We start from the raw sequence: 23,615 nt of genomic DNA on the forward strand, positions 1-23,615 counted from the left end.
ATGACTAGAGCAGGAACTTCTGTTGTCATGGGAAAATTGAATGTGAAGAAATCTGCAAGATGGGAAGTATTATCAGATATTTTAGGCTACCCTTCTGAGGAACATGAGCTTACATTCACGGAAACTGATGGAACTACTGTATGTCTGGAATTTTTAAAATGGTAAAATCCGTAAGTTAGTTTCCCAAAGATCTCCATTACTGTTGATTTATTAATGTTTCTCGTTACATAGAAATAGTATTTCTGTGATCTAATAGCCTGATAATGCCATCAAAGGAGAAAACATAATCCTATTCTTAGCTCTATAAAACTTACCGTTCTGAAAACCAAGCTTCTAGCACTTCTTTCTGTTGGCAGTGGCAAGGGTAGCAGGAGAGGATGGTGGGGTTGGGGATGGATGGGGATGCCATACGGTTTAATGAAGCTGGAAAAAATTAAGGTAGTCGTAGAAGAGATTCTGATACTTTACTTTGCCTTATCACAGCTTATTGAACTTTTGGTGTTTCAAGGCAAAAGTTTGGGCTGTTCAGCCTGGAGAAGAGAAGGCTGCATGGAGACCTCATAGCAGCCTTCCAGTATCTTAAGGGGGCCTATAGGGATGCTGGGGAGGGACTCTTCATCAGGGACTGTAGTGACAGGACAAGGGGTAATGGGTTCAAACTTAAACAGGGGAAGTTTAGATTGGATCTAAGGAGGAAATTCTTTCCTGTTAGGGTGGTGAGGCACTGGAATCGGTTGCCCAGGGAGGTTGTGAATGCTCCATCCCGGGCAGTGTTCAAGGCCAGGTTGGATGAAGCCTTGGATGAGATGGTTTAGTGTGAGGTGTTCCTGCCCATGGCAGGGGGGTTGGGACTAAATGATCTTAAGGTCCTTTCCAACCCTAACTATTCTATGATTCTAAGGCATTCAGTTTTAGTGCTTTCACTTGCATGCTTCTACACAAACTAGGCAAGTTTTTGGCTGTTGTGGGTAGCGCATCAGGTAAATGATTGCAAGCATGTTCTTTTGGGTATATATTTGCTTATATTAATCTGGTTCATTATTTCCCAAGTAATATCAGCTTGTGAATTGCTTTCCTCTATCATTTGTGGTACCTCTCCCAAGAGGCATGCTAATTAAAAAGTGCTTTTGCACAGATCTGCAAACTTAGCAATGTGAATTTGGCAATGGTAGTATATGACTTTTAAGTCTAGTGATATTTGAAAAAAGTAATTCCTAAATTGTTGCTAATAAGTAATGCTGTGTTTTATTTTCTTTTTTAATTAGTGACACATTCTCTTTATGATTACATCGAAAGGCATGTGACTTTGAATAAAAGTAGTGTTTACAGACATGTTTATCTTACGCTTTTCATGTAGGTCAGTGGAAAAAAGAGGATCCTACAGATTAGTGCAGCTGCCTTTTGTACCTCAGGTATATGTAAAATGAAGACAGGGTGCCTTCAGAAGATATATGAAAAGAAAAATGGGCAATAATACTGTATGCTTTATATATTGTCCATTTAAAAATGAAAGCACATTTAACTGCAGTGACATAATTTCCTTGGGGACCATAGTTCTTGTTCAAATATGAAAAAATTTGGAGCTTCCATCTGAAAATGCGTACTCGAAAACTCATGTGGCAGATGCACGAGACAAACATGAACCAGTGTGGGTACTGGGAAAAGGGAGAATTATCCATGTTACTAACTGAATGAGAGTCTTAGCTGTTTGAGTGCTTGCTTTTAGTGAGTTGTCTTTTACTCAATGAGCCTTGGAGAAGGTGAGCCTAAGAGAGGCAGCGGAAGGAGAACAAGGCAACTTCTTAACAGCTGGAGTTTTCCAGTATAGGGGAGACTATGGAAGGGGCTGTACTGTAGAAAGCTGGAAAAGAGACTTTTTGGATTGCTTGAAAATCAGGACACCTCATGTTAAATCAATATCTTTGCTTATCTGACCTGTTAGATGGGCTTTATAAGGATGGTAACAAGGGAAGAACTTGGAGGGTGTACATGAGGCTGCTAGAGCATTGAGCTGAGAATAATTTACACTGTAGTATTTTGAATGGACTTAAGGAGCTAGGAAAGAGGAAGGAAACAGGATTTGGAGGCTAGAGAAGCAGCTGTCAAAGTAAAGATAAGTACTGCAGGAACGGTTCTGAGTATGTGGATGTCTATTTGAATTTGTCTTGTTGGAATACTCTGTGAGTTTGAATTTAATTCTGTCAGAGCCCAACCATGGCAGAACTCTCTACACAGAATTACAGTTATACTTTTAAACTGAGGTTTTGAATTACTTGATTTTGATAACTGGGTACTTGGCTACTGGGCAGCTTAGTTTCAAATTTAATTTGCAAAGAGAACTCTGTTTCCTGTATTAACCCCAAACTTTCTTTATATAGGATTAGCTCGGAACGCAGAAAAGAGAAGTCAAGAGATGCAGCCCGGTGCCGAAGGAGCAAGGAATCAGAAGTATTCTATGAGCTTGCCCATCAGCTTCCCTTGCCCCACACTGTGAGTGCACATCTGGACAAGGCATCCATTATGAGGCTGACCATCAGCTACTTGCGCATGAGAAAGCTGCTAGATGCTGGTAAGCAGATAGTGTAGCATAATCTGGAAAAGGGGCTGGAGTTATATTGAAGAACAAGCTATTTCCAAAACCTATCAGCAGTTAAATATGTCGATAGTCACATACTTTCTATGGAAAGGTGGAAGACCTTGCAGTAAAATTGGCTGTTGGTGATGGTACAGGAAAATTATGGCCCCTGTTCAATGGGCTTTTTTTTTTTTTCCCCTTTCTGTTTTGGTGATCCTAGTTAGCTCATCACGGCAAGTTAGCTAAATATATATCTGTCTCTGCAGTTACACCTACCCATGCAACTACAGGACTATCTGAGTTAGCTTATGAACCAGTATCTGTATAGCATGCCACAGATGCTGTACTGGTTATTTGTACTCATACATGCATACCTATACCATATGGAGAAGTACCTTTGGTAAGCCATACTCTGAAACTTCTCCTAGGAATCCCCTGAGAAGTTTGTAATAGCTTTTTGAGATAAATGGTAAGATTTTTGTTATGCAGTCCTTTTCCGTAAGGTAGAAGGTTTATTGGTTTATGCATAAAAGCAGAGGGTTAACCTCACAGATTTTCTGCGACTTGTGATACCATTTCTATAGCTTGAAAATTTTAATTGACCACTTAGATAAGTGAATTATACTAGTTTTGAACAGTTCTGCAAGATTGACTCCTTGCAGACTGGTGCCAGACGTTGTTCCTGATAGTAAGTGAAGAATGGCTGATGTTTACTTAAGTGAAAATGTGTGGCTGCTTGTAGGTGAGCTGGAGACAGAAGCCAAAATGGAGAAGGAACTGAACTGTTTCTACTTGAAAGCTCTTGATGGATTTGTCATGGTTCTGTCTGAAGATGGGGACATGATTTACATGTCTGAAAACGTGAACAAGTGTATGGGACTCACTCAGGTGAAATACTAACGTTTCCTAACATTGTTTCAAGTCTATAAAAAGTTATGTTTTTATATATATAAAATTAGACACCTGTATGCCTCTTATTTTTTGCAGTTTGAGTTGACGGGGCACAGTGTATTTGATTTCACTCATCCATGTGACCATGAAGAGCTGAGAGAAATGCTTACACACAGAAATGGTGAGTAGAAAAACAAAATTGATTTGATTTTATTTATGAATAGCTCCTGTTAGCATTAGTACAGTTGGGTATCTGCCAGAAAAAGCTGTTGAGAGAACAAACTAGTATCTTTTAGTGCTTAAATCTCAAAATAAACCTTGTTCAGCAATACTAACAGAAATAGCCAGAATGTTTTGGCAGTATCCTAATTAAAAAGGAGAGGAGACTTCATTACTGCTTTAAAACAAAATTAATGACTGAAATGGAATTATTGAAGGTTGAAAGAATTAACATGCCTGCAGGAATAAAATTAGAGGTAACGTAAGAATGATCTTAAGCAACTGCTGTAGAGGGATATGGAGAGTTAAATTGGTGCGTTTGTCCTGGTCTGGGTTTTTCTTTACAGGACAGTTTGAAAGCAGATGCTTTCTTCCTGGAATCTGTGATGGTATACTTAAAACAAAATAAAAAAAGGATACTATATTTAAGACACTGAAAAACTAATTGTGCAATACTTGGATAGTCCCAGAAAGGGCTTCGGGACTGATGCTTCTCTGCACCTTTTAATTGGTGCATGAAATTGGTATCTTTTCACAGATTTCTGACTCTTCTCTGTCTGAGAGAGCAGAACACTGTGTTCACATATTCTGTATGCTTTTGAATTTAACCAGTGCCCATGAATTACTGCTTTTATGTCTTCTAAAGGTTTATTAATGACTATAAAGACTTGGCAGCCTGCATGCCTCTAAACAAATCTGCTTTGCTCAATTGTTAGATGTCCAAAATCCAACCTCTTTAATTTCTGTTTCATCAAACAAGGGTTATATGGATTCTGAATCTAGACTGTGATAAATTACCAAGCCTGACCTCTGCTTTCATCTTACATTGCCATTCTGTTTAATTCAGTGGAAGAGACCTGATAAGATACCATAACATTAAGGGCCCTGACTTTGATTTTTGTGTTCTCTAAACTGCCCTTAGTATTAAAGTATCTTCCTAAGGCTTGATGAGACTTCCCCCCCATTCTTCTGGGATATAGTAATGCATCTGGGAGGGGATGGGGAAACAACTTCACTAAAGCAGTGTAAAAAAAAAAAAAAAAAACAAAACAAAAAACAAAACAAAAGGAACTTGTTGCAAAAGCTTATTCTTAAAAATGTCATATTAGTGAGCTTTTCATGCAAACCAACTGCAGTGTGTCTAAATTGGCCAGACTGGAATAAAATGTCTGGAAAGCATTATTACAAAATCTGTCTTGCAAATGAAGTTGGCAAACAAAAGTCTAAATTACAGTAATAATAGTACATTTTTATATTTATTAGAATTCCCAGGTTGCATTCTACTGCAGCTCTTACATCACTGGAATTATTCTGGTTTTGAATTAAGCATTAAATACTCCCCTTTAGGATTGTGCAGGTGCAAATGACTATAAATGTGACTGGCAGAAACTGAACTGCATTCTGATTTTATGAAGTTGCTCTTCAGACTTTCAAAGCTGACAATCTTAAAAATAATGTCCAGTGCTGAATCAGACTTCAGAAGGTTGCTCCATCTTTTACAGTGGCTTCTTAAAGCCGAGCCTTAACCAAGAGGACTGATAACAATAATGCGTGGTCTTCAACTATGAATTCCTAGATTGGTTTAACTCCTGTTTTATAAAAAAACTTACTGAATTAAATAAGTTTTGGTTGCTTCTCTGAACTCTGCGTTATTCCTCCTCCCCTTTAGGAAGGGTATTTTAATGTAGCATGAAGTAGGCGTGTCCCCCATTAGCCTCTGTAGAAGCTATCAACAATGTAGCATAGGGACTTTAACATTTTTCTAGTGAATTTTGTGAAACTAGTAGCTGGAGTACAAGCCACCATGAAGAATTTTATAGCTACTGTTGTCTGTGGAGGATGAGAGCAAATTACTGTATAAACTTGTATCAGAAGTAAGCTTCCATGTTCTGAACCTCCACCCTCTGATTCGGTCCTCACCCCTTAGCATGCCTCAGCAAACTTGCTCTTCCACTGCTCCTTATCCTAGGTCCTTTATTTCCTTCTGCCATGCACAGTGAGCTGCCCTCCTGTTAGGATCAGTTTGCATTTTCTTTGCCCAGAATAGCCTAGCTAGTAATAGACTCTGAAAGGTTCTCCCCCTGTAAAGGCAAAAAATTAAAGCTTGATGGTAGAAAGACTAAAAAAATTAGTGTGACTAATGTTAATTTGTGTTACGATTTATTGACTATTTTCTCCTCCAAGAATGCTAATAATGTGTTTTAAAAACTTGGTACTGTTTACTCTGAGTGTAAATATTTGAATGCATGTAAACAGCGGAGTTGTAAACTCTGAGCTGAAAAACTTAAAACACTGCAGTCCTGAAAAGCTACAGGTCCAAAACACATTTGATTTGAACCTCCCTTCAGTGAGTTACTGATGCATTTCAGTGGAAACCAACTCAATAGTACTTCTCATTCTGCACATGCTTTTCTTGTCCTCTCACAATTTTAAAGGATATTAAATTTTCAGTTGGTCTCTCATTCTCCTCACTCCTTTTTCCTGGGAATGTGGAGTTGGCTCACAGTAAAACTTGTTCTGAAAAGTGTTGTTATCAAAAGCACTTCTAGGTTTACCAATCTTTTTTCACTTATTTTTGGGGTCTTCTCCTAGTCTCAGAAGTCTAGAACACGGGGGGGGGGGGGGGGAGGGTTGGGGAATTATGCCTTCCAAAGATGATCCAAGAGCTTAAGAATTGGTTTACTGTTTGATTTTCTAGGTCCTGTGAAGAAGGGCAAAGAGCAAAATACAGAGCGCAGCTTTTTTCTCAGAATGAAGTGTACACTGACTAGCAGGGGAAGAACAGTGAATATCAAGTCTGCTACATGGAAGGTAACTAATGCAAAGGAATATTTATGTAGTTTGTCAGCTTCCTCTTCAGATGTCATAACATTGTATTTCAACATTTTGACTTCATGTAGTGAGATGGAGTTTCACTATCTAATGATTACGCTTCAATATGCTGAATTTTAATGCTGACTATATCATGGAGGTAACTGAAACAGTGTTTTAAAATTACTTTTTCAAAACTTTTTAATGAATTCTCCATTTTAATTTAGAGGTCATTTGCTTAGTAGAAATTATAATTACTAAATATGCTTGCATAAAGCCTTCTCTGAGAAAAAAATGTTTGACACCACTTATGCTGATACCTGATTCTTTTGATTTGACACTAAATGTGACAGTTGAGGTCTCTCTGAAGGACTTCAATATAATTTTTTCTGAAGCTGCTGGCTGTCCCTTTTGTAATGGTTGGAACAAAAAAAGCCCAGCCTGATAACTTTCTGCAGTGAATGCATTTTATCTTCTGGACAAAAAGTAACCTTTTATTGTATCGTCTGGTATCATGGCTCACAATTCTCTTTTATAACCTAAATTTCATTATTCTGGATTAAACTGTTGTCTTTGCTGCTGTCCATAAACAATTTCTGCTTCAGAATGGTAAAAAAAAAAAAAAAACACAAAATGTGAAACTTATTGTGTCTTGGAGAATGTATTTGATTACTTCTGCAGAAGATTTAAAATGGAAGTCACTACTGTTAATATAACTTTCCAGTTTAAATAGTAAGATACCCTTTGTGAGGCGATTGCTTATCAGTGTCATCATTAATGCAACTTTCACAGAACAGTTCACAGAAACACTGAAATATCAAGTGTGGCTTCAGCTAGTGGCCAAGAGAAGTTGTTGGCAGCCTGTGTACTCATTGCATTCTGCATAGCGTGAGGGGGAAAACTGCTGCTCTCCTGTAGCCATCCATCTGAAAGCACTGCTGCCCTTCTGTTGTTGCTGTCACATTGAGGGGTAGGGAGGGGAAGGACTTTGCTCTGGGTGTGTTAAGAGATTGTGTTGTCTGACAGACAAGAACCTAGTCTCTTTTTAAAATAGAACTTTCTCATAGGTACTCCACTGCACTGGACACATACGTGTATATGACACATGTGGTAATCAAACTCACTGTGGCTACAAAAAGCCTCCCATGACGTGTCTGGTGTTGATCTGCGAACCTATTCCTCATCCATCAAACATTGAGGTCCCCTTGGACAGTAAAACGTTCCTCAGTCGTCACAGTCTTGATATGAAATTTTCATATTGTGATGAAAGGTAATGTATATTTTACAATTTAAAAAAGAGTTCATTTGAAGGATTTGCAGGGTCGGTACATGTCGGTTAATGTTGGCCTTATACGTTTACATAGTCTTACTTGCAACTTGATTCATCAGCACAGCAGTCATTGGTGGGATATTTCAGCTTTTACTAACTGATCAGGATGTCTCATTTAAAAGCCATATTTTTAAATCTAGGGAGAGTGCAGGTTATTGTTTTGGAATAAATCTTTTGCCTGCAGTTAACTGCCTGTTCAAACTGGTCTTTAGTGTAGCGGCAGTAATTAAAACTGAAATCATAAGGTTCTCCTGGACACTGAAAACAAGGGAAGGATTTTAGGTTTGTCAAAGATGGTGGTGCATTTTGGTGACTGAAAAGAGTGTGTATGTAATACTTGTCAAATGCATTTTACTGTTACCACTTCACTTCCTCAGGAGATCAGTGTCTGCTTTCTCCAGTCCAAAAAGCCCCCAAAAGTTTAGCTGTACTTTTGATGCAGTACATTTGCTGTTGAAAATGAGATGTCTGTGTTCAGGTAGAAATCATGGGTGTACTCAAATACACAAGACTGCTCTTACTATTCTCTGGAAACTTAGCTTGGCAAATTTAAAAAACAGAAGTGAAAGAAATCATTGGCCTGAGGTTTTTTTCTTGAGTCTGGGGGGTTTTGTGGTTTTAATTGGGTATTATTTGCTACTGCCTGGGGGTTTTTTAATAACAAAAGCGAACTTAAAATTAGTTGCTGCTGTTACACGCAAAGAGATGTCAGTGTAGGTTATTTTCTGTCCTCTACAGTAACTACTGTTCTAGGGTTGGTGGTGTCATATGAAAAGTACTTATTTGGTCACATTCGGCATGTAGAATAGGGCAAAATAAATGCGTTCCCTTGTTTAGCAGGGCCCTCTAGAGGCTGAAGAAAATACTGTTTTCTTTAAAAGCTGTCAGTGATTTGAGTGGGAAGAACCATAGAATAGTTAGGGTAGGAAAGGACCTTAAGATCATCTAGTTCCAACCCCCCTGCCATGAGCAAGAATAAATCTGATTCCTAATTTTTTAGTTGAAGGTTTACAATAGTTGATTGCATAGATATCTTATTTTAGCAAATACTCATACTGGATGTTATAGTCCATAAGTAGCTGGTCTACTTTTAAGGAGGAAGGTGGAAGGCTAGAAAGCAGGGATTTACTTAATCCTGTCCACAGGACATGATTTATAACTATGCAGTGAGAAGTAAAATCCTGTGCCTGCTGAAATTTCCGTTTTAAAAAGTGTATTTTAAAATTTTAAAAAAAGCAATTTATTTAAAAATGAAAACTCCCAATAAACCAAAATTGCTGCTAATGTGTATGTATTGGGATTTTTTTAGATGTGCAAGCATTCAAATTCTTTAATGTTTGTGCTAGTCAGTGTCTGCTTTTACTTAGCAATTTTTCCCTTGTTTTAAAGAATAACAGAGTTGATGGGATATGAGCCAGAGGAACTCCTGGGTCGCTCGATCTATGAGTACTATCATGCGCTGGATTCTGATCATCTGACCAAAACACACCACGACAGTAAGTAAAAGACACATTTAAAGCCCTTCAGCTACAAGAGATGAGCTACAGCACCGGGATAAAGCAACAGAAGAATGAGGGCTTTCTTTTAGAATGATAGAATAGAATCATAGAATAGTTAGGGTTGGAAAGGACCTCAAGATCATCTAGTTCCAAAGCCCCCCACTATGGGCAGGGACACCTCACACTAAACCATCCCACCCAAGGGATGGCAGATGTGAAACTGCAGTGAAGTTACCTTAAAACAGGTTTTTTTTCTGCTTGTAATTAAAGCTGGTGTCCTTTCTGCTTTCAGTGTTCACCAAAGGGCAGGTGACAACAGGACAGTACAGAATGCTTGCTAAACAAGGTGGCTATGTCTGGGTTGAAACTCAAGCAACTGTTATATACAACACTAAGAATTCTCAGCCACAGTGCATAGTTTGTGTAAACTATGTATTGAGGTAAGTTGAGTGTGCATTGCTGTTCTTTGTAATTATCTTTGCTGAAGACAAAGTCAGATTCTGATGGCACTGCATCCTTTTTTCAACTTGTTAAGAATGTGGTCTTCTGTTGAATGTGTTATGGTATGACTATTTCCTACTAATGAAACTTTGCTTAGAATACTGCCAGTGCTAAGATTAGGAAATGCACTTGAAAACAAAACACTTTTTTGATTTTGTAGTGTCAGCAGGAAGATCTCTGTAGGCAAATGAACGTAGGGCTAGCCTCTGCTGTACTATCGCAATGGAAGTGAGACAATTTTTGTGTGTTCTAGACAGCTCCCCAATTCTGCAGTCTGGAGCAGTTCATTTCACTAATAACTTTAAGTCATGGACTTCAGAGCAGCAGTAATGGTGTCTTGTTTTTAATCCTATTTTTTCTATAGAATTTATTTTATAATTGAGAGCTTCAACTGAAAGCAGACTTGACCTTTTCTGCAACTGTACAATAGTTCTAAATTAGTTTTTTGAAACTTCAGTGAATGTACCAGTATTTATCAATGTATTGCACATTCATTTAAAAGTAGCTTTTTTTTTTCTTACTTTCTGAATGCTTTCAGAAAAGCATGTTTATTTCTGTGACTTTTTCTTGATGGCACCACAATTAGTACTTGCTTTATCTGTTACATTTGGGGAAAGAATGAGTAATAAAAAAGAATTCTTAAAGCTCCTATCCTGATGATTTTGTGGTGTGGGCAGTATTTATTTTTATTTATTATTTTTTATTTTTCTTTTCAACTCACAAAATTGTTAACCCTGAATTTATTCCTTTTAGCTGTTCTTTAACAATTTTCTTCCTCTCTGTCTGACAGTGGAATTGTTCAGAAAGATTTGATTTTTTCCCTTGGACAAACTGAGTGCATGCTGAAACCAGTGGATTCTCCTGATATGAAAATGACCAAAATATTCAGCAAAGATGACTTGGAAGATACCAACAGCCTATTTGAAAAACTTAAGCAAGAACCAGATGCTTTAACTGTGCTGGCCCCAGCTGCTGGAGACACAATTATCTCTCTAGATTTCAGCAGTAATGGTGGGTGTGTGTTTAAATTGGAGAGCATGCAAATTAGTAAAGCTAGTATTTTACAGCAAAAATAACCTCCCGGTATCACTTGCCTAGTAGTATGTCAGCTGCTGTTCGAATTTAATGAGGTCCATAGACATGCACAGTATTGTTACTTAGGTTGATGGTTTCTTTTAATTTTTATAGAGTCTGATGAGCAACAATGTGATGAAGTTCCTTTGTATAACGATGTAATGCTCCCCTCATCCAGTGAGAAATTGCAGAATATAAATATGGCAATGTCCCCACTACCTGCTTCTGAAACTACAAAGCCACTTCGTAGCAATGCTGATCCTGCACTCAATAGAGAAGTTGTATCAAAGCTGGAGCCAAACACAGAGCCACTCGAACTTTCTTTTACCATGCCTCAGGTGCAAGAGCAACCAACCAGCCCTTCTGATGCAAGTACCAGCCAAAGTTCACCTGAGGTTAGTTATGTAATTTAGATACACTGTCATTAAAATGTAAGTGCTGCTGGGACTCGTGGAGCAAATCAGGTTAAGGATGTAGCCAAGACCTGAACTGAAAATTATTTCTATGTTGTGACTTAAGCTCATGCCATGATCTGAGGAAAAAGATCAGTTTTGAAACTGAGTATCACCTTTTTACCAAAGTGAGTCTTGCAAATGCTTGCAGTACTGCCTGATAGAAACAAGAAGAGCTTGGGATTGGTCTTTCTAGAAGAAAAATGGTTCAAAGACAACTTCCCTAAACAGCAAATTAGATGTAACCTATTACTGTAGAGGCCACTTCTGATTTCCAACAAATTGTGTGCTTCCAGAGTGGAGTAAATTTGAATGTATAAATGTGTTTTCCTTTCCCATTAGAATTTTGTGCAAGTATAGTTTGGAATTAGCTTTTACATTAGAACATTTTTCAGAGAACCTGTAGATACAGTGCTAAATAATGTAATGGCAGAAACTTAAAACCGCACTTACAATGTTTTCACAGCCCAGTAGTCCCAACAACTACTGCTTTGATGTGGATAATGATATGGCTAATGAATTCAAACTGGAATTAGTGGAGAAACTCTTTGCAATAGATACAGAAGCAAAAAATCCATTCTCTGCTCAGGTAATGTACACTAACTTAAAATTTTGTATAATCTTAATACTTAGTCTCTGTGCTTCTCTTAGAATGTCTTCAGGAACATCCTTCCTCTTCTATGCCATATTTTTGTTAAATGGCAAAAAAATGTTGTAAGGATTCGGTAAAGGGAAAAGCCTTAATAAAGCCATGAAGTCACAGCTGAGATGTTCTTACATATTTATAATTTTACCTCTTGTCTTTTCCAGGAAACTGATTTAGATCTAGAGATGTTGGCTCCTTATATCCCAATGGATGATGACTTCCAGTTGCGATCCTTTGATCAGCTGTCTCCACTGGAAAGCAGTTCTTCTGGCGCTCAGAATGCAGCCACCATTACCATATTTCAGCAGACTCAGACACCATCAAGTACTGCTGATGAAATAAAACCAGTGACGGAACGTGTGGATGATGTGAAGACACTAATTGTTCCTGCATCTCCTGTTCACATAATCAATGAAACGAGTAGTGCCCCGGGATCGCCTTACAGTGGGAACAGGAGTCGAACTGCATCTCCAATCAGAGCAGGAAAAGGAACATCGGATCAGACAGAAAAATCTTGTCCTGGAGCACCCAGTTTGCTAACAGTCACTCTGAATAAAAGGTATTTTAAAAGCAAAGCTTAAGCCCTAGTATCTGTTGAAGAAATTAGATGTATTACACATTTAAATCCCACCAACTGTTACATGTTGTCTTTGGCACTCTATTTCAAAGTAGAAATCAATATGCTTAAATTTAGACATTTGAAACCAGTTTAGTATGGTTTATAGTAAGTTTCCCTAAAGTTAATGTTGCAGTAGCTTTTACATAAACATCTGATTTAATAGGCAGCTACTGTATACAGAGTCTTACATAATTTTGTTCTGCTCGTGTATCTGATGTGCAGCCTTTTTAAAAGAGCGCAGTAGGCAATGTACAAGCAGTTATATACAAGCTATTTCTGGTGCTTGTCCACTTTGTTGTGAGGTAAGAGGTGACTTCAGTCTGTGTGCTGCATTTATTGTGTTTGAAATTAGCCATATTTCATAATGATGGACTGTGGCATATGCAGTAGATATTTATCATGATAGAAAACTCTACAAAGTCAAACATCAGAATTCTGATCAATAGAACACTTTTCTGTACATAGAATATTCAGAATAGACTTTTCCTCGCTCACCCTTCCCTCCTTTCTGTTGAAAGTGAATTGCTGAACTTTTGCGCTTTTTTCCTGCAAAGACTATAATTTTTGTTATAATTCATTCTGAGCTTCATGGCAAGATGAAAAGCTAATATTTGCTATGCTCATACACAGTGATTGTTGAAATGAGTTGATTATGAAAGAAGTATAGTTCATAAATTCAGTTCTGTGATGTTGTATGTGTGTCCACAAAAGAAAAATGGCTTGAGGATAGTAGAAACGTCTTAACAGCCTGAATCAATTTTTCTTAGATCTACTGCAATGGATGAAGAACTAAATCCAAAGATGCTAGCTTTGCATAATGCTCAGAGAAAACGAAAAATGGAACATGATGGTTCACTTTTTCAGGCAGTTGGAATTGTGAGTTTTGTTTTACCATTTTAAAATATTCACTTTTAACCTTGCAATTTTTGAAATGAGGCACCAGTTCAGACTCCTGATTTTAGTTCTTGGTATGCACTGAAAACTTGGGATCAGAGAAAATTGCTTGGTAGTGAAATTCCCATGTATACACAGGTACTCTGATTTTTTTAGCTCTCTTTTACTATCAGCTGTTTCAACAGTACCCTCTATACCTAAGCACATTTCTTGATAGGTAGGAAATACATTTGTGCATATTCTACTGAAGAACAGATACGTTCACAGAAGAGTAAGACATCACATTTAAATGTGAAATTGCCATTGAATTCAAACTCAGTTTTCATATTTGTCCATACTGGAGATAGTGTTTTTGTGCTTCTTTCTATGCTTTCATTTTTGCATTGAGTCTTACGTTCTTTTATTTGATCACATAACAAGACCATCTGAACCATAAGGGAATAGAATTAATATAACCTAGCACATATATATAACTACCGCTTCTATTACATAGCACATTCTCTGTAGTGTTAAGTGTGCGTGATTGTGAGTAGCTCATCATTGTCTGTTCTAGCTATTCAAAAGAAACCTTGGGTATTCTTAGGTTTGTGTCACTTACTTGGGGCTATCTAGGTTGTTTTCTCCAAGGGTATTTTGTCTCTGTAATCTTTGTCTCTTACTATCAGTTCTCAGTATTTTGTAATCTTGAGCTTTGCCATTACATACTATTATCTCTCCTTCTGTCTTCATTGCAAATTCCCACTTGTCTTAAGTTTTGTACAATTAATTCTTAGCTCCTCTACTGCAAGGTAGTCTTTGAGATTCTTTGTTTCTCCAGCAATCCATCTCCTAGGGGTAATAATCCATCATATTCAGGATGATTTTTCTTTTGAACTCTGAATTATTCCTGTGTTGGCATTCTGGTTTGGGCATGAGACAAATTACTGTATACTGGTTTTATCATTTTTGTCCTCCAGAAGAGCTGAGAACTTTCATATGTCCATTTTTATTCTATGAGGCAAGTAGACTTTAAAACAATCATATTATTGATTTCATTTGCTAAATGTTTTTGCACATGTTCTGCAAGATACTGTGTTGCCTTCCACTGCCTTTTTCTCATGTGATGGTGCTACAGCTGTCATGTAGTGTTGCTGATTAAATATTCAGAGTAGCCTGAGTTGTCATTAAGTACACTGAAAACAAGCAGTTCTGCATTAACTGCTGTAATAGTGTTCAGGCTTTTATGCTTAATACTTAAAGGTTCAGACTTCATCCTTTACTAAATATTTTTCTTTTTTCTGTATTTGAAATAAGTGTTGCAAATGTTGACTGTTTCTGCAGTCAGAAGCTGAATTTTCCATGTAGCTGGGTCTTAGTAATACCTTTTCAAGCAGATACAAGAAGATACGAGCTATATCTTTCTTAATATGAAGGCTGTATTGCATTCACAGTAAAAACAAGACCAAAAAATCCAAAACAGACAATAAAGAAACAAAAAAAAAAAGCACCCCAGCAACAGTGCAGGTGACCAGCCTTACTATGAAATGCAATTTCTAAGTCAAAGTTGTTTAGCTTCTATTATACAACTGTTCTTTTGAGTTACATGGATGCTTTATAACCTGAAAACATACGTTCTTTGCTATTTTAAGTGTTCAGGATAATGGCAGTGTTCTGAAATATCTTTTCCTCCTTTAGCAGCAGTCAGTACTACTAAGACAAAACTTTGCAGATTCAACTACTTTTGCTAGTAAATTTGATACTAAGATGGTGTGTTTTCCTTCCATCCCATCTGTTTCAGTGGCAGCTTCTTCTTACTTATACTAATCATATGGAGCCTTTAAAAGCTTTCTAATCACCATATCTTCTGTACTGCTGTCAAAACAATATGCTAAGGAGCTGTATCTGTGGTAGAATGGCTTAGGACTGCATTCCCTTTGCTTCGCTCAGATGGCTTGGTGGCAGTAACTGGAGTGCAAGCAGAATTTAACGTCTTAAATTTAGATAGAATCAACTTACCAAGGTTCCTGAATCTCCTGTCTGTGCTATTAACTACAGTGTAGGAAACCATCAGAGACTTCAGTGAAAACCTGATGCTTACTCACACAAGAGCAGTGGCAATTAAACGGGTGTGTACATGTACAAGAACATGCTAATCCTGAGCACGCTAACCGATCATAACCAGGATTTAGTAATTGTTTTCTGTAAGGGAAGCAAGGTCTTTTGAAACCTGATTCAGTTTTCTTTTAAATAATTCTCAAGGCTAGTGTACTTGGAAATACATTTCTCCCCAAGTTCTGAATGAAGTCCACTTTAAATTATAACAATGTCTACACTAGTAATTATTGACAGGAACTGTTAGTTTGGAAGAGGGATGTGGAGGGCTACGAAGATATAGTATTCAGTAAAGAAGATTTATTTTATTTCTTTCTAGGGGTCTTTATTCCAGCAGACAGGTGACCGTGGAGGAAATGCATCACTTGCTTGGAAACGTGTGAAGGGATGCAAAACAAATGGTCATAATGGAGTGGAGCAAAAGACAATCATTCTACTATCAACTGGTCAGTCTCTCCTTTTAATACCTAGAGGGGGGCAGAGGGGGCTGTGTGAAAGAGACCTGAGTGACAAAAGCATACCCAAACTTACCTCCTTTATGAAGAATTGTGGAGAAAAAGTTAAAAGTGGTGAATAAAGTGCACTTTTTCTCCTTCCCCTCCCTCTTTAGACATAGCAAGTAAACTTCTAGGGCAGTCGATGGATGAAAGTGGGCTACCCCAACTCACGAGTTACGATTGTGAAGTAAACGCTCCCATACAAGGCAACAGAAACCTGCTACAGGGTGAAGAACTGCTCAGAGCTCTGGATCAAGTTAACTGAGCTTTCACAATACTTGTTCCTTTTTTGGACACTGGTGAATCATCACCTAAAGCAGTCTATTTATATTTTCTATATCTGATTTTAGAAGCCTGGCTACAGTACTGCACTAATTCAGTTAGTTCAGTTTTGATCCCCTTTCTACTTATTTTGACAGTCTTTTTAATATGTTCTTTATGTAACAATAACTCAGAACTATAGTGCGTTTTTATAATTCTTTGGTACATACACTTTTAAGTCCATTACATTTAAAACACTCTTGCAATAGCAGCTTTGAAATATGCACCTGATCTAAAAAAATAGAAATATTTATTTTTTGGCTGGGGAGTTGGTCACCAAAACTTAGTAGTAAAATGTCAACACAGGAAAAACTGGCAGTACTTCCACCCTGCTTTTCATAGGTAGTTGGAAGACTTGTGTTCTCTTACTCTTTATGTTCAAATAAGTTTTTTATTTTGATAGTTTTTATAAGATACAACAATGCTTTGCAGCGGTGCATTGTAGCCACAATCGCACAATATATTTTCTTAAAAAATACCAGCAGTTCCTCATGCAATATATTCTGCATTTATAAAAACTAGTTTTTAAGAAGAATCCTCTTTTGTTTGCCTATGAAATCGTATTTAAACCTGGATTATGTCATTATTTTAGTCATGTTGTAATATAAATTGTTCTTAAATGCTGTCTTATGCTTTTGACTTAAATGAGTGTGGTTAGTCAAAGGAAAGGCTTTATCTGGAAAGGGCTAGCAGCATTTTATTTGGATTTGTTCTCAATTTAGGAAAGTTTGATGTTATTAAAGTAGTCATTTTGCCAGCTTAAAAAAAAAAAAAAATCCCCTGCCTGTAGCTGTTGAAGTTAATGCTAATATTGTGTATGATCTTAAATCTAAATGTTCAGCTTACCCTGTGTGGTATAGGTGATATTTCAAGCAGATTGTAAAACATCTTGCATTGTTAGCAAAGTTTTATCTAGTACATCATTGAGTTGCTCAATATTTTGATGTTTTGGTTTTATGCACCTTGTTGCTATTAACATCCGTACGTTTTCATGTAGATTTCAATAACTTGAATATATTTAGCAGCCTTTTTATTTAGAAATACATAGTTGTCACAAACATCTTAATTTCCTATTATGTACTGTACAGAACCTTCATTCACTCATTCTTTTGCTCTTTGTGGTTGGATCTAACACTAACTGTATTGTTTTCTTACATCAATAAACTATATGTGGACCAGGCCCCCTTGGGGAGTGTGTTATCTGAGAGAAATGAGATAATTTATATTTTTGTTAGTGGTTATTGTTCATCCGTGTTCCCTTTTTAAATTAGAGTTGATTGGAAATCACTGCTCCCTTATTTTGATTGTAACATCTCTGTGTTAATTATTTGAGCCTATTCAGTACTGAAGTCTCCTAGACAGTGTTGTACTACCGCTCGCCAAAGATGTTTAACTTTTAAATCTGTTATCACACCAGTTAGCAAACTTTAAAGTGAGGAGACAGCATGTTTGTGTTACTGCAGAGTGGAAAGATTCTTCCTTGTGAGCAGCTTAAAGGCTTGTCTCTGGAAGCTTTATCAAGGTAACACTGGAAAGCAGGAAAAAGTAAAATTCACAGGACTGATCAGGTAAAGACAGATTTTTCCTCACAAAACTGTATGATTACAAAATTAATCTGGTGCTTCATAAGCTTGTTCTGCGTTCTTGTGCTCTTGACTCACAACTTTAGGTGACTTCTCATTTTGCTGCCATAAAACACAATACGACTGATAGAACCTTGTCATGTGTAAGTATGGTCAAGATAATTGTGCATTCTTCAAACTACTTGAAAAATTATCTCAATGTAAGACATCACATGGAGTGTCACAAGAATGATTTTGGTTTTATTTTGAAACTTTGGCTTCATTAGACTCTTGAAATCAATATAACGGTACATAAGCTTTAACCTGTTTTCTACAAATTACTGTTTCACTAAAATGAGCAGTTTTGAAACTGAAACAACTGCATTAAACTAAATGGAGACTATTAGCTACCAGCTTAAAGTAAAAGATAAGGCACTAGTAGCAGAAGATGGTTGCATACTTGAAGTTTTGAGTAGAAGTTGCACATAGAGGAAAAAGCATGTTAGGTGCATTAAGCCAGAGTTGAAGCTTCGTGCAGAGAACATTTGAATATATATATGTATATATACACGCCTGCTGCTGAATACTACAGATTTTTAATGCAGCCTTTAAGTGTACAGAGCTTAAAAAGTTCTTGGGATGAATACGGCAGAGCTACTGTGTCCCTGCTGTGTAAGGTCTTGGAGATGATGTTCTGTCAGCAGTTAAAGGGTTTTCACAGTGAAGTTGCTAACGGCTTAGGGTAAAGAACCTGCTGGTACAGGCATCCCTTCTGCTCAGCTCAATGTGGATTGATGTGATGCTTCTGAGAGATAGGAGAGTCTTGATATGTGTGAAAGATTCAAGTGGATTCTGCTTTTCTTACTGGCCCAGCAAGCTTTAAGCTGCATTAGTGGGTTTTCCGTTTCCATCTTCCAAGAGAAACTTCATACCATCATGCTTGAAGTTCTTTTGCTACTTTCTTGACCTTATTTTGGAGCAGCCTGACTTGTTTAGATCTGTCAGTTCCTCCTTGGTGTATTTTAAGAAGGCAGTAAATTTTCATAAAATCCATGTTAGAGGAGGAAAACTTAAGTGACCCACATGATTTATGGTTATGTGCCTGCTGGAATAATCTCTGGTCTCAATGAGAGCAGTTCTGTATTTAAATGAGCCATATTTCAGCTAAGAATCTTCCCAACTCGCACATTTTTTTAATTATACATAAGGCACAGCATTTTGTTTTTACTGTCCATGTAAAAGTGACTGAAACAAGCACTTAATGGCATGGACTGCAGTAGCTGTATCGTTTACTTTTTTGTTTTGTTTTTACAAACAAAAAAACCCCCACCAAACCTCCCAAAGACACTGAATATGGAAAAGTAACAGTAATTGCTCTGGCTTTGTGAGAGCTTTCCTAAATGCAGATGAAATTTTACAGAGTCTAGAAGGATACCTTCTAGCTGCCTTGTTTTAATTTTTTCTTAGACTCTCAGAATGCATGGTCTGATTCTAAACCTACCTTGGAGGACAATCTTCCTGGTCCAGTGGAGGGTGTCCCTGTCTATGGCAGGGGGTTTGGAACTAGATCATTTTAAGGTCCCTTCCAACCCAAACCATTCTATGATAATACATTACTTTCTAAATCTTTTCTTAGGGATTTTGAATAATTTCTTTGCTCACTTGCTACCTTTTTAAAATGTCGAGACAGTACATTAGAGCATTCGTTCTTTGCCAGTAAAGAACTGTAGGTAGATACAGTTTTTCATTCTGCTTATGAAACATCCTCAATTATCATTTCCACATAAAGTGAGGAGATTGTAACAAAGCTTCCAGATTATTGTCACTGCAGTAGTAGTCAAGCCCTGGTGGCTTTGTTAAAAAGAAAGGAATTGTAAAACTAGTACTTATGATATCATTCATTCCCTTACCTGAAAGTAGTTACTAACTACGGCTGCAGCTCCCAAGAAGTCACTGAAGTCTGCTGCCCAATAACTTGATCTCAGGTGTAATGTACTGAATACATTAAGGAGTCTGAAGTACACCTTTCTAACAAACATAACTCCCTCCTGTGTAGTGAGAAAGGCTTGGACTGTGCTGATCTTTGAAAACCTTCTGGTGAAATAGAAAGAAATTGCTATTAAGTTTCCTTTCCTGTGTGTCTCTGTTCACATGTTAAACTCTTCCTAAGTAATTACTGCATTAAAGAACCACAAGTTAAGGCCTTTACCTGTAACCCTGGTGACAATTTAAAAGACTTCAAAGGTTATATTAGATTAATTGATCAGCCCTGCTTCCAATGAAATACAGCTTAAAAAAGGCTGATCATTACAGGTTAAGATACTGTATATTTAATAGTTTGGGGTTTGGTGGTTTTTTTTTTTTTTCATTATTTGAACAAGCTGTTTTATTAAACAGCTAGCCAGCGGTAGTGAAAGGCAGAGATGTGGGCTGTCTGACCAGTACCTGTTGGCAAGCTTTCTCCCCACTTCCACTGTGGATTGAACTGTTCCCCCTGATGAACAGAGCAGTGGAAGCTGGGAAGTGTGAGTGCCCTGCCACTGTCAACCATCTGCTCCCAGCCTGCTTATTAGCTGCTACTGAACCCAACACAGATCTTGCACAAATGTCACTGCACTTAAACACATTATTCAGACTAATTGCCAGCACGAAAATAAACATTTCACAGGCCAAGAGCACTTTGTAAGAAGACCATTTCCATAGTAATTCACATGAGTTAGGTATCCAGCTTTCATTAAAAGTACCATTAGCAATTACAAGGACTTGACTCCCTGGAATGCTCCATTCTGGAGAACTGTGATTATTTTTTATTTTTGATCCAAATTGCAGAAATTAGTTGTCATTTTCCTTCTGCTTCCCTGTTTACCTTGAGCAAGTTACCAAAAATTAAAAGAGTTTGCTACTGGATTTATACAGTGTGGTAGACTTTGTGAATAATAGCAGTATTCTCTCACGAAGAAGTGGTATATTTTAATGGAATTCTTTTTTGGAGCCAAGTACAACATACTGCAATTGATATTTCTCTTGAAACATTTTGACGTACTTGTGACTGTATTTCTTTTTGATTGTGTAACAGTATAAAATTCAATAAAAGAGAGGGTTTGTTTCTAATTTGTGACATATGTGATCTTTCTGTTCATCCCTTATCCCTGTTCTAAAAGATGATGGCAGATGGCAAAAACCACTTCAAAAAAAGTGAACTAAAACCCACTATGCAGCATAACTAAGACTCCTCGCATGCTTCAGGTCTTACTACTGAAGTCAGGAACTTTAACACTAAGCACATGTGGTCTGTTTTCCAAAAGCATTTACAAATTCTGCCTTGCCTTTACAGCTGAATCCTGTTCACAATGAATCAGAATCACCTAGGTTGGAAAAGACCTTTAAGCTCATCAAGTCCAACCTTTACCCCAGGACTGCCAAGACCACCACTAAACCGTGTCACTAGGGGCCCCATCTACATATTTTTTTGAATGCTTCCAGGGATGGTATAGAATAATAGAACATTGGACACAATGGTTATCCCACCCAAATCAAGTAGACTACGTGTGTGAACTAAAGAAGCCTCTTTGAGTAATCACATGAAAAAAAATGCCCTTAGTAACAAAACAGGAACTACTTTGAATCCAAGGTGCTGGCTCCAGGGGAGTTCACTTGCTCTCAGTACATGCAAGTAACTTCACAAGAACTTGAGACTCCTGCTGCCTTGTTAAATCAATAGTGCTTCCTACTGCACACATTAAAAGTCTTTGGCAACATTTATACTTGGTTGGGAAGTCTGAAAGCAAAAGGCAAGGGCCAGTGCTGTCACAGTAGAGTACAATCCTGTTACTTGGTATTAGTGATAGGTTTGTACATACAGAAGTTTGAATATACTATTCAATAAAATGTATCCATGATTTATTTTCATGAGAATACATTAAAATCTGATTTTAATGCTTTCAATTTGAAAATGGGTAGAATACAACCATACAAGGTATTAAAAAAAAAAAGAAAAGAGTTGTCTTGTGCAGTGTGCATTTAGAGAACACACTGTTATTTATATCTGTGCAGGATAAAATGGCTTTTTAACTTGCAACTTATAAGCTAGGAATTAATAGAGGAAAGAGGACTTCATCCTTTAGGAGTTAAGTAAGAATACAAAGAAGATACAGTAACCAGCACCCCCTTACATCATCTGATTTTTCTTTGTTTTTTTTTGTCAGGAAGGTGGCGTATTAAGAATTAAAATGTATTAATGAAAAACTGAAGGAGCACTAGGTAAAAACACACAATTTATCAAGAAGAATAGAGTATTAACCTACAAATTGACACTTTCATTATATACACCACAGAAACGGAATTCTACGAAGAGGCCTTGTTGCTTTTATTTTTTTATTTATCTGCATTTTCATTCTCTTTCTGCAAGGAAAGACTTAGCAAACGTTACCATATGGGCACAATAGCCTCATCCTCACTGTATCTTACATCATCTTACACAGTGACAGTGTCATGACATGCAGCCCCATCTGCCTTAGATAAACTAAGACATTTCCATCTAGTATTTCCTGAAACACCATCTCTGAGAAATCACAATACTTAAAATACAAAAATCAGGAAACACACTGAAGCCTTACACATTCAGCATCTCCCCAGAGCCAAGCTCCTCCGCTTAAACTAACAGATAGCTCCTGTAACTACATGGGGCTTGGCTTGACCTGTAAGTAATGACAAACTCGCTCCATGACATGTCAATTATTAACCTGCTTGTGCTTTTAATCCGGAAGTCCATTGCAGGGGGAGTATGTTTTAACTGTTTTCCCAACAGCGTTGGCATTCTGTTTCAAAATCAATACAATCTGTTGAAGACAGAGTCACGTACTGGATGAACAGGGTCACTGCCCTGTGTCTCTTAAGTATTAATCCAAATGCAAGATGAAAATGTCTTTTCAGAGAAAAGCCAACCCAAAATCCAGCAGGTGCAGCGCTTCTTTCCCTGCAGCTGCTAAAACCTGTCCCGTTCATGTGCAACAGCTCTACTAATGCTCCTATAATCAATAACAGTGACAATCAGTGGTGCTCAAGTGCAACGGCTGTTTAGCTGACAGCCATTCATTTCCTCCTCATCTACAAGGGCTCTGCTGGACGTTGTATTCCAGCAGCCTTGTGGGAAATATAATAAATATGGAAAGATGGTTTTGTGTCTGATGCATTGTGGAAGCTACTGTCACTGTAGGAGCTGATAGCTTTAAGGAGCTACCTTTGACGCAATTAGTTGATGCTAATGGTGGATTGGAAAACACCACGGTAGCAGAGCCAGCAGAGTTTAAAATCCATTTTGTAGTGCACGATTATTTGGGAAAGCGAAATGTGAGGTTTTGACCTCACATAGTTGGGAAACTCCTGCAGGTTTAAACCCGTACATTCCCTACTTTCTCTACATGCCGCTTCCACCCGCCGAGGTTCCCCCGGCGCAGGGACAAACCCCACGAGCCCAGCTCACAGCCCACCTCATCGCACGGGAGCGGACCCGCTCTCCCCGCAGGTGCCGCCGCCGCCGCTGCCAAACCCCGCTCCCACGGGAGCGGACCGCGGGCTGCCCGCAGCCCGTCTCCGGCCAAGTCCCGGCCGCAGCGGCGGTTCCCCCTGCGGGC

General features: G+C 37.9%; 1 protein-coding gene across 3 annotated transcripts in view; it reads left to right on the forward strand.

Annotated features, from left to right (window-relative positions):
* Window positions 1-21,093, forward strand: part of HIF1A (hypoxia inducible factor 1 subunit alpha) — a 33,172-nt gene extending 12,079 nt beyond the window's left edge. For all 3 annotated transcript variants that reach the window (XM_065682772.1, XM_065682771.1, XM_065682773.1), the window contains exons 2-15: window positions 2,379-2,569; window positions 3,318-3,463; window positions 3,563-3,647; window positions 6,384-6,496; window positions 7,564-7,766; window positions 9,216-9,322; window positions 9,618-9,765; window positions 10,617-10,837; window positions 11,015-11,295; window positions 11,819-11,941; window positions 12,163-12,557; window positions 13,385-13,493; window positions 15,922-16,048; window positions 16,213-21,093. In XM_065682772.1, the coding sequence (XP_065538844.1) occupies window positions 2,379-2,569; window positions 3,318-3,463; window positions 3,563-3,647; window positions 6,384-6,496; window positions 7,564-7,766; window positions 9,216-9,322; window positions 9,618-9,765; window positions 10,617-10,837; window positions 11,015-11,295; window positions 11,819-11,941; window positions 12,163-12,557; window positions 13,385-13,493; window positions 15,922-16,048; window positions 16,213-16,364 (2,401 nt within the window). In that variant the 3' untranslated portion in view covers window positions 16,365-21,093. The remainder of the gene's footprint in view (window positions 1-2,378; window positions 2,570-3,317; window positions 3,464-3,562; window positions 3,648-6,383; window positions 6,497-7,563; window positions 7,767-9,215; window positions 9,323-9,617; window positions 9,766-10,616; window positions 10,838-11,014; window positions 11,296-11,818; window positions 11,942-12,162; window positions 12,558-13,384; window positions 13,494-15,921; window positions 16,049-16,212) is intronic.
* The last annotated feature ends 2,522 nt before the right edge of the window (window positions 21,094-23,615 follow it).

Source organism: Lathamus discolor, chromosome 6 (genome assembly GCF_037157495.1).
Source record: "Lathamus discolor isolate bLatDis1 chromosome 6, bLatDis1.hap1, whole genome shotgun sequence".
NCBI classification, from domain to species: Eukaryota; Metazoa; Chordata; class Aves; order Psittaciformes; family Psittacidae; genus Lathamus; species Lathamus discolor.